This window comes from Dermacentor andersoni, chromosome 6, assembly GCF_023375885.2.
Source record: "Dermacentor andersoni chromosome 6, qqDerAnde1_hic_scaffold, whole genome shotgun sequence".
In the NCBI taxonomy this organism is placed as follows: domain Eukaryota; kingdom Metazoa; phylum Arthropoda; class Arachnida; order Ixodida; family Ixodidae; genus Dermacentor; species Dermacentor andersoni.
The window spans coordinates 37046375-37062955 of NC_092819.1; the positions used below are offsets into that span (position 1 = coordinate 37046375).

At 45.2% G+C, this 16581-nt stretch overlaps 1 protein-coding gene and 1 long non-coding RNA gene across 3 annotated transcripts in view; one reads left to right on the forward strand and one right to left on the reverse strand.

Moving 5' to 3' along the window:
- LOC129382317 (uncharacterized) overlaps positions 1-16581 on the forward strand; it is a 228867-nt gene that overhangs the window by 80723 nt on the left and 131563 nt on the right. The window lies entirely within an intron of this gene.
- The window catches only part of LOC126521900 (17-beta-hydroxysteroid dehydrogenase 13-like), a 120498-nt gene continuing 112816 nt past the window's right edge, over positions 8900-16581 (reverse strand). The window contains exons 5-6 of the mRNA XM_050170625.3: positions 14700-14825; positions 8900-13843 (exon numbers count right to left, since the gene is read on the reverse strand). Of these exons, the coding sequence (XP_050026582.1) occupies positions 13771-13843; positions 14700-14825 (199 nt within the window). The 3' untranslated portion in view covers positions 8900-13770. The remainder of the gene's footprint in view (positions 13844-14699; positions 14826-16581) is intronic.

Genomic DNA, 16581 nt, shown 5'->3' on the forward strand with positions numbered 1-16581 from the left:
ATAAAGCGCTTGCGGTGTCGTCTTATCGTCTCGTGTCCCTGTATACGTTTTGCGCTGTTAACACCAGGACCGAAAACCAACAAGCCCAAGCTGCTGTTCTAGCCAAATGGAGAAGTAGCCTGACGAGATCTGTGAATGTGGAAAAGTATAGATTTTATGCTCCTCGTGTTCGGTTTCGTCTTCTCTAAAACACGCGGTCACGCGCGGCACGGCTGTGGGCGGTAAAGTGTTTGTTATATGGTCGTGAAGACGCGTGCTTGCTGTAAGCAGTAGCACTTACCCTATACGAGGAATTTGCCAAGCAGCAGGGGATCGCTAATTAATCGTTTCAGCTATACGGACACTTCAGACGCGTTCGCCTCGTCTGAGCCGCCTTCGCCGTGCTGTCAGGGTATATAAGGCGCACGCGCGGCCCGTGCGTGGAGGTGCAGAACGCTTCCAGAGACGCGCATTGCGTTTGTTGGCGCCAAAAAAAAAAAAAAAAAAAAAAAAAGGGACGAAGTGGACGCTCCAGCACTCTCCGCTCAATTGGATTTGCAGAGCGGACATGAAGCGTTGCGCGCACAAACACTAGCGTTCCTGCTTTCCAGCTACGTGCACATACCACACCGTGTTGCACAAAATGGTCCAGTCTTGTGTGTATGGGGGGAGGGTAGGGGGGGGGAGAACTGGTTGCCGAATAGAAAGCAAAATTTAATGGAGGCTCAGTTAAGTGATTCTACAGAAGAAAGGCCTTCCTCGTGCATCGCCTTGTGTTTGCAAAGGGTCGGCTATAACGCGCAAGGGAGCTTCACGTCTTCATCTCGCATTCCTGAGGGATTTGCTGGAGGTCTGGTGGCACCATAGAGTTTCTCACTATATTAGGTAATAACCTGAAGGGAAATCTGGCGCTGCTGCGCTGTGGTATGCATGGGAATGCCGGTATATTGTGACTTCGGATGCATAGTTCTCGGAGAGCCAGTACACCTTGAAGACACGCCTGGCAAGCACCGTTCCGTCTGCCACAATCATTCATTCCCTACTAAAACAGCACGTAAAAAGCTGTTTTAGCTTTATTATTACACAAAAACATGTTTTCTTTATTGTGAGAACTTGTTATTGCATGTACAATTATATGAAACGTAAGAAGTATCAGCGGGCCGCTAAAGTTGGAGGACAGACGACAAGATTCGCGCTTGCTTTAAAGCTGTTTGTCGTCTGTTCTTGCTTTTCTTCGCTTGGTTATGTATTGTAGGTGAGTAAACTTCATACGAAGATGTAATATGGGTGAATGAAAACCTTTTATGAAGATTTTGCTTTAAGAAACCATGATGATATTCACACCAACCTAGATTATAACCTCCAAACAGACGCTATACTTCTAGATGTTGCAAAAGAGTTCGGCAAGGTACCACACCAACGTCTATTGCTAAAGCTTTCTCTTGCGAACGTTAGCCCTGACTTTTTGCCATGCATCGAAGCGTTCCTAATAAAGCTATCTTATTTCGTTACAGTTAACAACCGCGCATCAAACCCTCTATCAGTGACTTCCGCTGTACCCCAAGGATCTGTTCTTGGGCCCCTACTTTTCTCAAACTATAATAATGACTTACCCCTTTACATGTCTTGCAAACTTCATTTGTTCGCAAACGACTGCGTCATTTATCGAACGATCACTAGCACATCTAATCAAGGCTTACTTCGGGAGGACATTAACTGTTTACAGCTATGGTGCGACTGTTGGTTAATGAAACGTAATCCTAAGAAATGCAACTTGATGGTATTTTCTCGTCGGTACGATCTATTTCCTTACAAATACACAATCAATAACATTCCCGTGTGTGCTTCGCAGCCTTACAAGTACTTAGGTGTCACTATATCTGACGACTTATCCTGGCGAATGCGTGTCACTGACATCATTTTTGATCTGCTATACGCAACCACCAGTTCGCGCAATTTAGAGCGCTCCCGGAGAACACTGCGAACGCTTTTCATTGCATTTTGACAGTTGTGTTGGATGTGTCTTGCCTACATTAACTTATTCTATGAGGCATCGGAATCGAAATCGGATTTTCGCACCAATTACATTTGAACTGGCAAGATAAGATTTCCCGACTTTTTTTTCACATTGATTTCTATTTGCTTCCATTGTTACAGGCAAACCCTGAACCGAGTTGGAAAATATTTAGAGTTATATAAGGAGGATGTCGAACCCAGAAATATGTAGTGACCTGTCGGCTTAAGAACGAGAAAGTTGGGTACTCACGATCAAGCCCTTCGGGACAAAGATCTCACCCGATGCCGCACAAACGAATGAACGCGTGAAATGCGGGATTATTTTTTACCAATGTCATTCTTTCCTTACTACCAGGTCGTGAGTAGGCGTCTTTGTTCTACAATAATGTGTGGGTCGACACACTTTCGCAGGTCACATTTCGGTGCACGTTGTCTCTGAATTAATGACCACACTCCACAAAGGCTGTTAATTACAGCAGGATGGTAGAAACGGGCGTTGCTCTGGAGATTGTTTTGTTCATGGACAGGAAGGTTCTGCCTTCACTACGCACATCGCTATGTGCAATATGCGTAGATGTACTTCAGGTCGGCATGAAGCCCAGACTGTTGTATTTCTAAATGTATTGTGGCTGTTTTTTTTTTTTTTGCGCTAGCAGTCACTGCGTCGTCGTCGTCTTGGCACGTTACCGACATCCAGCGTAGTTTGCCTCCTAAAAAAATATACGACAAGCCACGCACACAGTTTGAACACTGTGGGAACACATCTTTGAACGACTACGCCGATAAAGCCTGCTTTTTGCGCGCTGTTCTGGTGTTCTACCTGGCCTAGCACCTAATGAGGGGCGCTATGGCTTCACATCACATAAAGGCACCTCCGTACTACCACCTACGGCACCACGCAAGCGCGCGGACGTAGAACACGGCACACACGCAGCAGTAAGACAGAGGAGATGATGTGGCAACATTGGTCGCACTTCTTCGAAGGTGGACGAGCCATGCATATTTAACCATAACTGTAATTATACCTATTCTGCGCATTAAGATCGTTGTATATTATTTTTAGTTGCATATTTTTACGTCGAATGATGGTGCCTCTCTCTAGTAATATTTTGTTTTATTGCGATAGCAATTATATGGACACTGCGAGCGCATTTCTGCCGTCGGCGTCGCCGCGAGGTCCTATATAATGTCCAGAGGCTATAAAATTGTCGCCCCACACCGTACGCTCTACGTGCGAGTAAAACATGCAAGGATGAGCAGGCTATCGCGGCACAATCTCGCGCACGCAATGGAGGAAAATGGACAGGAAGCGCACCGTCTACCGTCGCGTGCTAGGCTTCAGGCCCGGGAGGAGAAGGTGGCGCGTTCTACTCCGGGCCGCTGCATATTGAAAGCCATTTGCGACAGGGAGGAGGAGGAGGAGGAATAAACATTTATTGATAGGAAAAGAGTCCGCCGCGGCTTATTTCGTGTCGATGCGAGACGCAGCACAAAGGTCAATTCGCTCACCGCTGCTGCCGCGCTTCCTCACTCCAGTGTTTTGACAGGGAGTTTACGCGGTCATCGAGTGAGATGTCAGATGTGTTCATGTTTACTTGTCCGCGCGTGACACCATGCTTGTTAATTTAGTCAGAATGCCTATATATACAGGTTTATAAGGCCGATAAAGCTACTATTCTTATTTCGTATAGCTGTCCACTAATTTGCTATCGCAATCGATGCTTAGCTTTTAGGGCGAAATTGCGAATTTTTTTTACTGCTCCAATGATGTATGCATACAGAGTGTGAAATAGGGCGTTTTGTGCATTCTTTTACATTTAGACATAAATCCGAAACCGTGTGTAAGTCTCAAAAGCTTTCAAAGCACTACAGTTTAGTGGCTTTTCGCAATATAACACGCTAACTTTCATAAGCGAGAAGAAAGGGGGTTAACCGAGGGGCCCGATTTTTATTAGTCATATCATAAGAAGCCAACAAACACTGACACCAAGGACAACATAGGGGAAATTACTTGTGCTTCATAAATGAAATAAAGAAACGATAAATTAATGGAAATTAAAGTGGATGAAAAACAACTTGCCGCAGGTGGGAACCGAACCCACAACCTTCGCATTTCGCGTGCGATGCTCTACCAATTCAGCTAACGCGGCGCCGTTTTCATGAGCAACCGCGACGCTAACTTTCATGACACTTGGTGAACGGGTGGAAAGTATACTTGCCTGCATCAGCGTCCTGTGGTGCCGCTTCCAGCACAAGTCATCGTTAGGCTCCTGTTCAGCAAAGAAAGTAAGTTCCAAGAGAAAAAGCCCACTAGTCTTTGTAGGAGGACCTATAATGCCACAGCAAATGTTTTAAGCTTACGTAATCAAGACCCATTATCACAAGAAAGTCCGTACACTAGTTTTGTACGCTAGCTCGTACTATTCTTAAGAGCAGTTGTCAGGCATATCGTGATTTTGTACAGTTCTCCAAATTTTTCAATAATCTCGCGGGATCGAGATAGCCTAGCATCGATGCTCGCACAGGAGGAAGCTCTGCGCCCTCGCATACCGCTGCTTTTGCAGATGTGCATTGTGACAAAGCGCTGACTGTGGTGTCGGTCGATGCTCTTGCGAGATTGTTAAAAACTTGGACATATTATTAGCAAAATGACCTGTCAAAGGCAAATAGCCCTTACGAACGAAATACTTTGTGATTTCGGCCTCAGGTAATTCATTTCACTGCATCCGAACTACAAACATGGCTAGAGTCCATCAGAACTCCGATACTGGCGTGCGAGCTTTGCAAAGCATTTGTTGAAATTTGCGAACTGTCAAAGCAGCTTACCCTATATTGCTTAAATATGTTGAACTCTTTATGTTTTGAACTTTTCATATAAAGGGAGAGCGGCTCCCACATTGGTATCATGTATGATAAAACAACCGCAGAAATGTATGCAATTTTTTTTACGCTAGGTATACGCTATATCACTTCAAGGAACTTTATCGGGTCTTCGAGAAATACATTACTCTTCTTGGCAATGCTCGGTAAATTTTGTTTCCCTATGCGATCTTTTCACATTATTATTCACACAAGCACAAATGTTGCAGAAAAGTGGAGGCAAGGTAATTTTGTGAGAATGACAATACAGTGCCTGATTAGTGACAATAATTCTTACTTGCATGCACCGTAGCGTTTGTGCTGCAGGATTCCGGCGAACATGTCACTGATAATTAAGGCATCAGGTTACAAAGAATCGACGTAGTGTGCATACTTTGATCTGGTATATTTATTGGGTAGTCTTTCCTTGCTGTAAAATAGTGAGGCGCGAAGGATTTCATCGGCATGCATCAACTGTTTCTCCTTCAACTTGCTTTGAGACTGACTGTCGTTCGCTCTCCTAGTTAGGCAACTATCGGGTTCGCGAAGGGATCAGTGATCACATCCTGGACTGGCGACGATATGGCCCTCTACTGAGTAGTTTGTAAAGGTTTCGAAATGACCATGAAACGCTTGAAATGTTGACCATACTGTGACGACTATAAGTGCAAACATCTGATATCATTACCTGAAAAAGGAATGGGACACGAATTACCCTAAAAGACGGAAGCGCAAGTGTGCGCCTGCTAGATTCGCCAAATACTTGTCGGGTAGGAGCGCAAATTACAATGCTGTCAAATGAGCCTAAAGTAACATGGAAGCAGCATCGCGTCCCTGGACGTAATTTCACCGGTGATCAGTGTTGCCATTTTATATAACAAAGATTTCGATAAAGTAGTATGTCTACGTAGGCTCAGAGGCATATGTCTTGATTTTTAATGCACAAGCATCCTTTGGCGAGTAGCCCAGAAAAATCTGTCTGTCACGCGGGAAGTGTATTGCCTTGTATCTGCACAAAAATGCGTAAATTTGTGAAGACATCTGCCCTTTATAATGGTGTAAATGTACATGAGTGATAGCTTTATAAGCGATAAGGAACAATTAAAACTAAAAAAAAAAAATTGATCAGGGAGAAAATCGTCGTCAGGACACCTACACACACAGCCACATTACAGCTGTGTGTGCAGAGAAGCCTGCTGTGAGGCTGCTGAGTATAAACATAAAAACTGATTATTTAATAATAGCTGAATAGTTTAATAGTAGTAATAATAAATGATTGGTGGCGTTAAAAAAACCGGTGACTTCACCGTCACAACGTCAACGTCGAAAGAAGAAATGAAAAAGAAAAAATAAAATAAATAAAAAGCAAAGGAAAGCTGTCATGAAACCGGTTGTCACGGCGTTCCGACTCAGTTTCTTATTTATTTATAGAGTACCTACATCGCCATAAAGGCATTACGTAGGGGAGAACAAAATATAATCAGTAATACAGAAAAGCTTTTGGACAGATATACTCACAAACAGAAGCACTGCAATAGCCTTTAGAGAAAGGCAAACAAGTAATGTGAGACAAACAGGTTTCAACATATATAACACATACATTTGTTTGACAAGAGCGCCGTCACAGCATAGAGTAGAATAGTTCGTTATTTGACACATTTACTATATCATTTGATAAACTGTTCCATTGTCTAATTGATTTGGGGAAAAAGAGTAGTAGAATGTGTTTGTTCTGCAGTTATAGGCTGAGATCTTTTTGTTCTTATCCCAGCGAGTCGATATGTAATCTGGTTCCAGGAAATGGTTATAGCGATTAATACCTGTCTGACTGTTATATATTCGGTGAAATAGTTTGAGCCTTAACTTCTGCTTACGCATATGTAGTAGATCCCATCCTAAAGTGGCCTTCATTTCGGAAACGCTAGAGTACGGGCTGTAATTATTGCAAACAAACCTTACTGCTTGGTTCTGTAGTTTTTCTAATCTATCAGTCAGGTAATTTTGATAGGGATCCCATATTACACAAGTTGATATGATTGTTGTGAAGGAGCCACGCAGCTTCGTGGCAACTCATCTCCACAGTGTTCAGCACACGGATTTCATTTCTTTGGCATCGGACAAGCTTTGGGTAGACAGGCATAAGCTAGAAAAGGAAGTAAGCAAAAGTGAAGTAACAGCCGAGTCAAAGAATGCTTACGTATTAGTAGAGAATGCTCAGCGCAGACGACGACAAATTAACTGCTTTTTTCTTGACAAACCTGGCAAGTAGTTGCAGAAAACTTCACACTTATAATGCCTAAAACACGCTGGCTATAACACTTCCGCAGTCTGCAATAGGTAGTGTCCAAATCCAAATCTTATTGGGTGGCGCCCTCTGGATTTAACATGCGGGTCTATGGTTTTGCTGGTTGAATGCGCCACACGAGATTGCGGGAGAAAGAAACACGTCATATACGCCGGTTTTTCGACACCAGCTATAAGGCAGAGCATGGCCTTCGAGGATTCGCTTCAAATATAATTGCTCGAGGTTGCATCTGAGAGGTGAAGAAAACGAATTCGCAGTTCCCTTTTTTTTTTACAGACATGGCAAGTAACAACGCCATGTGTTACAATGAACGATCCAGGCAATAAAATGTGATCTTTCTTTGCGAGAACAATGCTGCGGTAAGCGCAAAATCCGTTTTTGTACGACTGTATGCGTTCCATAATGGCTGGGCTAAGCTTCGCCGCAATACAGATATGTATTGTTGTGAGATCGCTCAGCACGCGAAGATAAAAATAATACCAGCCAACCGAGGCCTCAGGACCTGAGATTATGATAAAGCCGATGGTGCAGGATCTCAGGTTCGGTCCGCCAATTAGGGCTGCCAGAGGGTGTTCGCGTACAGTATATGGACTGTGCGCGCTTCTAACTTTTTTCAACAATAAACCGTGCACGCTTCACCACATTGTACAACGGTGATGCAGCGAAGCAATAGAAGCCCCTTGCAGCGACGTCTCCTTTGTTACGCTCTTTCTGTTGTTACCTATCGGGTACACAGCCCCACCACCCGCCACCTTTCGTATTTTTCTACGGCATGCTTAAGACAGTGAAAAAATCGTAGAATGCTTGCCGAAGGTCCCGCAGTATGCACACAAGCAGCTCGCAACCGACCACCGTGAGATAAGCCAGACAAAGAAAAAAGAAAAAACTAACATTTCGCACGAGGCCTTTCACATTCTCATTGGAGGCAGCTGCCCGGCGCACACTCTCGCCAAAAGACGCCACCAGGCGAAAGCGCGGCGCTGCATGTTTCTGAAAAGGTCCATTGAAAACTTCGCTTAGCTGATTGAAAGCAAGCAAGTTCTGTTTTATCGCTCAAATTCATGACAAATTCTGACAATTTCAGGTTTTTCTTAATTGTGGATATCCAGTGAGACATTGTTCGAAATGCGCTATAAAAAATTCCAACGACAAATAAGATCGTCTGAGCAAGCAGGCGTATTTCAAGTAGCGCAAGCTTTAATTAAAATTTATTGCGATGACATAAATACTAGTAAATAAAATCTAAGACATGCACTTCCTTGTGGTCTCGCTTTCGCTTCCGCCAACGGAATGTTGCAGTGTGCCGAAATTAGCTTTTTTAAATAAATTTAATCGTAACGTCTATGGTGTCATCAAAGGAAGGTTCTGCAGGTTGATGTTCACATTCTTTTCATGAAATGTTAGCTTTAGCAGAGCAGAACACTACGTCTGCCAGAATATGTTGGGTATATATACTGTGAATCCTCCGAAAATCTGTTAAAAAGAAAGTCCGCGGAAAATTTCGCTGAAATCTGCTGAATTCTCTGAAACACACCATATTGCTGCCAGGCGAGCCTAAGATGAGGCTGAGATAGCGCAAAATTTGTACATGTGGAAACACTACCGATAACGCCAGCGATAGTAATTTTACGAACCTTTTCCGGCTCCTGTGAAGTCTGTAGTCAAGGCTCATCGAAGAGCAGGCAGCCGGATATTGCGAGGCGGTCTGCCTGAGAGTATACTTTGCGAACCAAGAGGCGCTTCATTTGTTGTTCTTTTTATTCGATACAACTTCAACAACTCAATCTGAAAGTGCTGTCCACCTCCGTAACAAGATACTTCGTTGTGTGCGTAAGGTAACAGCGCTTGGGAGAACATAAAAAGAAAGAATGCATAGAAAATTCGTCATCATCAAATAGTATAGATGCACGCTAAACAGCAACGTAGCACTGTGCAGAAATAAATGTGTTGGCTACAACAGCAAAAGTGATTTCGGAAATGTATGCCACTCCGAGAAACTCATACATGAAATAAAGCGAAGCTGTGAAAGGAAGTTCTGACGCCCCACGGGATTTTGGGGGGGTCTGGTTTGCCACTGCTCGTAATCTACCTGGCCTTTGCCAACGCTTTACTATTGCATATTCTTCAACATAAGATAGCCCTTTTCAAGCACTTCACTAATTCCGAGCTTGGCCTTTCTGTACTCTGCTATATGCGACGCAATTTGCTGTATGTAGCGCCGGCATCGGACTGCGCTTTCCGATGACTTGTTAGGGCTGCGTTGCTGACTCATACAGTGATCATACATTCCAGAGGCCAGCGTATGGCTGAGCGCTCTCATTTGAGACCTCGGGGTGCCGTTTAGGACATCGGTGATTTACAGTCCAGCGCCTCTTTAACGAAATGACCTGTATAACGAAAGAATAATTTCGTCCCGCTTCTATCGTGAGCTGCGCGACCCCTTTACAAACAAGTGTCTTGTATAACGAACGAACGAATGACATCGGAGCACCCAAGCACTTCGTTGCAGAAGGCGTTCGACTGCGTCGGCCATATTTCAAGATTATTTAACGTGGCGGCATTTTGAGCCAATAAGAGAGCCCGTAGCAGTTCTTTGGGCCAATCAGAGCTGACGATATGGCGGAATTCGCCGATGTCCAGAGCAGCGCCCCTGGCCACACGGTCGCTTCGCGGTCTCCGACGCAGGCTGTTCACAGGCTGACATTTGACGCCGACCACGTCGCACGCCAGCGCTCACCGCGTCTGCGTGATAATCCTTGTGGAACTCCCTTTAACCGCTTCGCTGTAGAATGGTCACTACGACCTCTCCGCTTGCTTACAAGAGAGGACAATCTAAATCGCGAAACAAAGCAAAATTGCACCCTTAAAAGTGAATAAGGGTGTTGATCGGTCTCTAACCCGCGCCATTAAACCCTTTGTGGGTATAAGGGTGCGAGTTATAGACCGATTTACACACTCCTTTTCTATTAAGGGTGTAAATTATCTTACAGTGAAGTCGTCACCGAAAGGGAGCCCTCTTTGTCGCGCCATTTCGTACCGGCGCGAAAAGCTATGCTACAACGAATTCGCGAACTTCTTGCAAGCGCACATCGGCTTGCATGGTCAACTGCGTCCTCCAAGGCCAGCCAGGACCTTTCTTCGCTTCACTTAGCACCCAAAAAGAAAGGCTTGTTCGAGTTAAGCTTAAAACGAAGCTTTAGCACCAAATCAAGCTAGACACGTCGTCGACAGACCAGGCTACGTTTTGTGCATACTTTGATAGCCACGACTGCACCGCGCGGAGCGTACACAAGCGGCTCCTCTTTTTAACAATTAATTCCGCACAAGGGCGTCAAAATATACAAGTGAAAACACTGAAGTCTACGGCTCAATGCTTGCTTAATACAATGTGTAAGGTCCTGCAGAACGGTTAAGCTTTTAACGTGGGTGACGCTGGCGTTTGCCCCGTACGAAACAAAACAAAACAAACACGATAAAGAACTCTTCTGAGGCATAGCCAAATAGCTCACATGTTGATTTGTAAGAGCGCATTGCGATTCAAGTAATTCAAGTATAGTAACATTCCGTACGCGAAATGCTGAGAGCAAAATCTAACATAATATAATGTGAACGAAGATATTTGAGTACGCTCAAACTTAGACACTGAAATTTACGGTGCCTATGTGACCATTTATTTATATTATACTTCGTGGAGTATAAAGAATTCGGAAAAATTTACCCTAAAACCGTTTGACTGCATGTTGCAATGAGAACGCAGAGCACGGGCAGCACCGATTTTGACAGTTCTGAGTTTTTTTTTTTTCTCGCTCGTTTCTACACGTGCCCGCACATTTTTCGCATATGGGACGAGCCCGTTACGCAGCACGGACCTGGCGGAGCAGCTCTGGGCCGTCCAGCGAGCCCACGATGCGGCCAGGGAGTTACAACTCCCGGTCCCAACGTGGGAGTAGCCCGCTCTATGGGACATTGCGCCCCGTAGCTCGCAGGACATTTCATTAAAGTTATTCCATCCATCCATCCATATGTAGCAGCTTCTATTATGGACACGATAACCTGTTATGACGAGTCACGAAATGTACCCTGGGAATGTACAAACTGGGTATGTTCAGCCGCACGAAACAAGTTTGTTTGGGCTGTCACATCGGCGGCGTAAGCTTTTTTTTCTTTTTTTAGTCCTGTCTGAACAAGGTTACTGGATTTGCGTGTAAACACCGTTTACGACGCGCACGTGAAGTTGCTGTCTGAGCGAGGAGGTATCAGTCACGTATGAAGGGGAAACTGCTATTGAGTTTCGATGCTGACAGCAAGCAGTTATTCTTACACGAAATGCTTTTAAGTTACCCGGAAACATAACATGATTGTTACTAGGGTTTGATGGTCAAAGAAGATTTTAAAAAAATCAAATACGTAATTTCACGGGAACTTGTGCCGTAATCCCAGAATGCAGCCGGACCCTGTCATTTATACTCGTTAGGTCGTGACTACGTCAAGCACGTTCTGTACGAGTTAGCTCACGATTGCTCAGAAATGTCCTTGGTATTGCTCTAAATTGTGGTTTTAAGCAGCTTTCACTTGATATGGCAAACAGAGAAGCTACGCTCTTTGTAACTACTCAAGGAAAGAAAAAAGCGGGATATAGTTATCCGTGACGAGGTCTTAATACGCTAGTGGAAGTAGGCGTTCGTCGCAGAACCTGCATTAAACGCAGATGACCCATCACAACATCGAAACGTCAATAAGAAGCACATATGTCTAATATTTCCTTAAAAAAAATTCCCGCCATAATGCTTTGCACTGTACCGCAGGCACATTTCTTCATACATCTTACGCTGCAAAGTCAATCACCATTGATCCTAAAAGTATTGCCGCAACGCGAGGCAAAAAAATGCGTAAACAGATTAGAGCATTTTGCCACCTCCCATCAGACAGACAAGGCGAGACGCTTTTGCGACTCTACAGCGAGCTGCTGCACCTTGCATAGTAATTGGATAGCAATTTGCTTAACAATTGCACCCAAAGCGACAAGAAAAAAGTTTAAAAACACGGGAACGAGACCCTAACCACTCCATACCGCCTCACACGTTGAGACAGAGTTAATTTTCGAATAAACGTGTCTTCATTTGCATACAAAGCCGCGCTGTATATTATCAAATAAAAGATTGTGAAGTTGCCGTTTTCCGAAAAGTATTAGCCGTGTGTTTAGCATTTACTACGCTCTCCTTCAGCGCCTCCCTTCCCCTCTCCCAACCTTTCTTTCCTTTCTACTTGGACTCTTCTCTGCGCCCGCTTGACTTGGGCGTTGCCATCGCAGTTGGCGCAACACTTCTTTGTCGTCGTTGGTGAAGATATCTCAAACTGATTCTGCAACTATAAGCCGCCGAAGGAAGTGGAACAACGCGAGAGCGGCTGAGTTGAGTGCCCCCCGTCATGTTATCTTATAAAAGCAGAATTCATAGTATCAAACTGGTTATAGTTATCTTTCTCTAGATTTTTTAATAGCTATGCCAATGGAAGAAAGCTTCTGCCGTCCCTGTCCGGTATAGCACTCGCGATGCGTCGTTGGGGTTTTGTGTGGCGAATGCCGAAGGCTACTCGAGGTCCTAGCTGTGCTGGAGAAAACGTAGGATTCTCTCGAGGTCAGAGATTGCACAACTTGCAGAAACTAGTGAACGTGAGCGCAAGATGACTGCGCACCCCAATTCTCTCCTCCGTAGTTACTGGAAACCGTTATATGGCAGATGATGACCGTGATGCTTGAGAGACAGCTATATGTGGTGAGGTACAGTGATGCAGTAGTCGTTTATTGGTCGCTTTGGCTTGAAAAGTACTAAAAAACTGAAAGTTATCTTATAATCAATACGTGCAAACTAGATCAATAACAAAGAATATTTTCGAAATGTCAAGTACGCTCTTCTAGAGGTTTTAAGCACGGCAAGCTCGTCGCTAACTCTACAACGAAAAGATTCGACGGGCCTTGGTCTGTGTCGCATGCTTTCTTCAATCTACTTACCCTGTTACACAAGCTTTAAACGCAAACCGGCTCGCAATTCGCGAGCGAGAAATCACAATGCTTCCCTCGTTTTACCGCCTTACACATAGATGAACTCCGTTTTCGTCTTAACCTTAAAGGTGCATTTCCATTCTTCTATACAAACACGACGAGTACATCCATACACTTCTTTTTTTCACGCCATTTTTTTTTTTCATCCGTGCACCACGCGACAACAAGCACACACACATTTTTGACGTGTCCTGGATCAGTGCGCCCAGCGCTGAAGAGATTTCGCAGCAGGCATGGCCAAGCCACAGTCGTACGCACACATAGAGAAGATGGCCGAATAGTACCTCCTCTATATATATCGGCATCACGCGATGCAGAAAACAAAACCAGAGGGCGCGAGTCCCCCCCTTCCCCCTCCCCCCCAAGTCCTTTCTAGCACACACATCGGCATCTTTGCCGACGCCTTCTCATTCGTCAGTTCAGCGAACATCGCTAGTCGTCGGTCTTGGTTCGTCTGCGGCGGAGGACCACCGGAGACGAGCGAATGGATAGATGTGCATGTCTGATGATGCCGGCTGTGCCTAGTGGGAAGCTTAGGTGGGCGCCGCCATCACGCACTCGGCTTCTGGATGGAGCACGCGAGGAACCGCTGGATCAGCTTCTGTGCGTCTTCCGGCAGAGGTCTGCGCGCAGCGGGAGACGAAGGAGCGATCAGATCAACCGCTAGACACGTAACGAGACACGTTTTCCTGAAGAAACAGTGCTATCTATCAAAGATACTTTAAAAGGACCGTCTGTTGTAACAGTTGGTCTCGCAATCTAAGTGAGGTGACTTAGCGCAGAGTGGCGGACGGGCACAAACAACTCCTTTCGTCGGTTTCGTACAATGTCCGGACTTCGGGCGGATAGCGGCGCGCGGACCGCTCGCTGCAACTGACACAGCGAAAAGCGCTGCCACCGCAGCCGTTACTGTCACTGCTCGCCACTTGGGGCGAGACTGTCGTGTTTCTTGTCGCTACACTTTGTTTTGGAAACGTTGCGGCAAAATAATGCGACATATTTGAAACACGAGAGTATAGAACGAGAAGAAGAATGCGAACCGAGGGCCCCGATTTTGGCTTATCATGGCCATGTGAAGCCAAGAAAAGGCTTCTTTGTTTTAACTGTCTGTTGGCTTTTATATGGTTATGACTGACTAGAGTACAGAGCATCACGTGTTACTGGTGTGCTCCTTAGCACGACCGTAAATGCTTTGAGTCTACCACACTCCCTCCCCCTATTTCTTTACGTTTTTAAAACCAGGAACAATTCGCAGAAGCAAAACAGACATGCATTCTCACGTTTGATTACGCTGCCGTTGCAAATATTTCCTGCTCACGGGGAAAAAATATGTCTGTTTTATGTGGCTTTAGATTATTCTTTTTTCGCTGGACTGACTGATACGGCTTGGATATGGTACTATACATTCGTCACCGGTGAGTCAACGCTCAGGGGTTGCGCGGTGGGGAGAGTCAAAACGGATATATAGGTGTTTCTTACTTGAGACACTTGTACATGATCTCTACTATGCGGGGCACCACGATTAAGGACTCGTCGCGCTGGATGGCGTCCACCACCCGGTAGGCAACGTCTCGGGTGTCCATGATGGGCGTCAGCAGCGGGAATCTGCGAGCAGGAATCACAATAGGGGCCCACTCTACGCTTGCAGCAAAAGCAAAGCAACAGCCGCAGAACGTACGTACATACATACATACATACATACATACATACATACATACATACATACATACATACATACATACATACATACACACACACATACATACATACATACATACATACATACATACATACATACACACATACATACATACATACATACATACATACAAACAAACAAACTGATCTCTGACTATTACGTCGTTCGGAAGCGGCTGAAGGACGATTACACGTAGTACTTTGTGATTACGCGTAACAAATGAACTGATCGTTCTTTTGTTCGTTTGTTCGCGTTTCAATTTATGCTCGTGTATACATGCATACTACGTCGATAGCACTGCCGCAGGCACGGGCGACTGAAGCACCCGCAAGATATGAGTCATATGCCTGCAGGTTGTCTATAACAATGGACGCACATATACATTTCAACGGTCTAATAGACTTGCTTGGTCAGTTGAATTGATTGATTGTGTGCGACTTCCCGAAGCGTCACAGTGGCTATGAGAAATACCACAATGGAGGGCTCTGAATTAATTAATGTTGACCATCTGGACTTTAACGTGCACCCACTGCTTGACAGACTAGTATTTTTGCACACCGCACCACCGGATTTCGGCGCCTTTGGATAATTATACGTGATATTCAACTGCACATAAAAATAAACGCTATTGAAGGGGGTAAAAAAAAGTTAGCAGAAGGACAATGGCGTTTCTGTACTGACACCTACAGCGCATAGCGGGCGTTGCACGTGCGAGCAACTTGTCGATCGCAACCTCAAACATTGGTTGCCAGTCTCCAGCTTTTGCTGCTATAGATGGCACCACATGAAAGGGATGGAAAACATTGTTGCGCATGCGTGACAGCTCGCACTCAAACCAGAAAACCAGGCTGTACTTACTTATTCGGTATGTATACAGTGTTAAAGAGGCGGCCGCCGCCAGCGGCAGCAATTTTCGAGACGCGACGTCGTGCTTAGTATCAGAACGGCATAGTCACTTATCCACCGCGTCAGGTGCTCTAATAAACTCACTTTATACAACTGCGATATGCAACCGGTGCTATGTTATGGAGAAGTGGTACATGTAATCGGTGCGGCGTTATGGATAAGTAATACACGCGGTGCTTCAATCTTTTTGAAATTTAATAGCTTTCGCCACTAAGTGTGGGCACTGCCCCGATAGGGCCAAACATGTACGGGCCACGAAAATCCATTAAAAACCCAACGTGTCTCGGCAGGGCTACGGACGCTGGGATCGCCGAACGACGTCAATCCTTGGGCAGGCTAGCCGCTCACAACGTGCGAATCAGACAGTGATCGGCGGTAGGGAGCACGCAGTCATCACGACCATCGGCACCGAAGAAGGGAGCCGGCATGTTGACCAACACTATTTGATATAGAGTATGTAAACGCCACGGACGTTTATCTAGACAACTAAGGTACGTTAACGTAGCGTACGTAAGCAGCAAACACTCGAAGACGTGCGGAGCACGCAGACGGACGGATTGACAACGCAGACCATGAAAACGCTATGTTGTTCGCATGTAGCACAATATCGTACATGCCGGTAATTCGAATTATCAGGCTGCGTTGTGAAAGCTGCGGAAATTTTCATCTTTCTTTTCTCAGATCCCGCGGTCCGTAAGCTTTTGAAGCCGGCTGCACGTAAGGTCCTTACGCTATTCTACAGTGCTTATCATCACA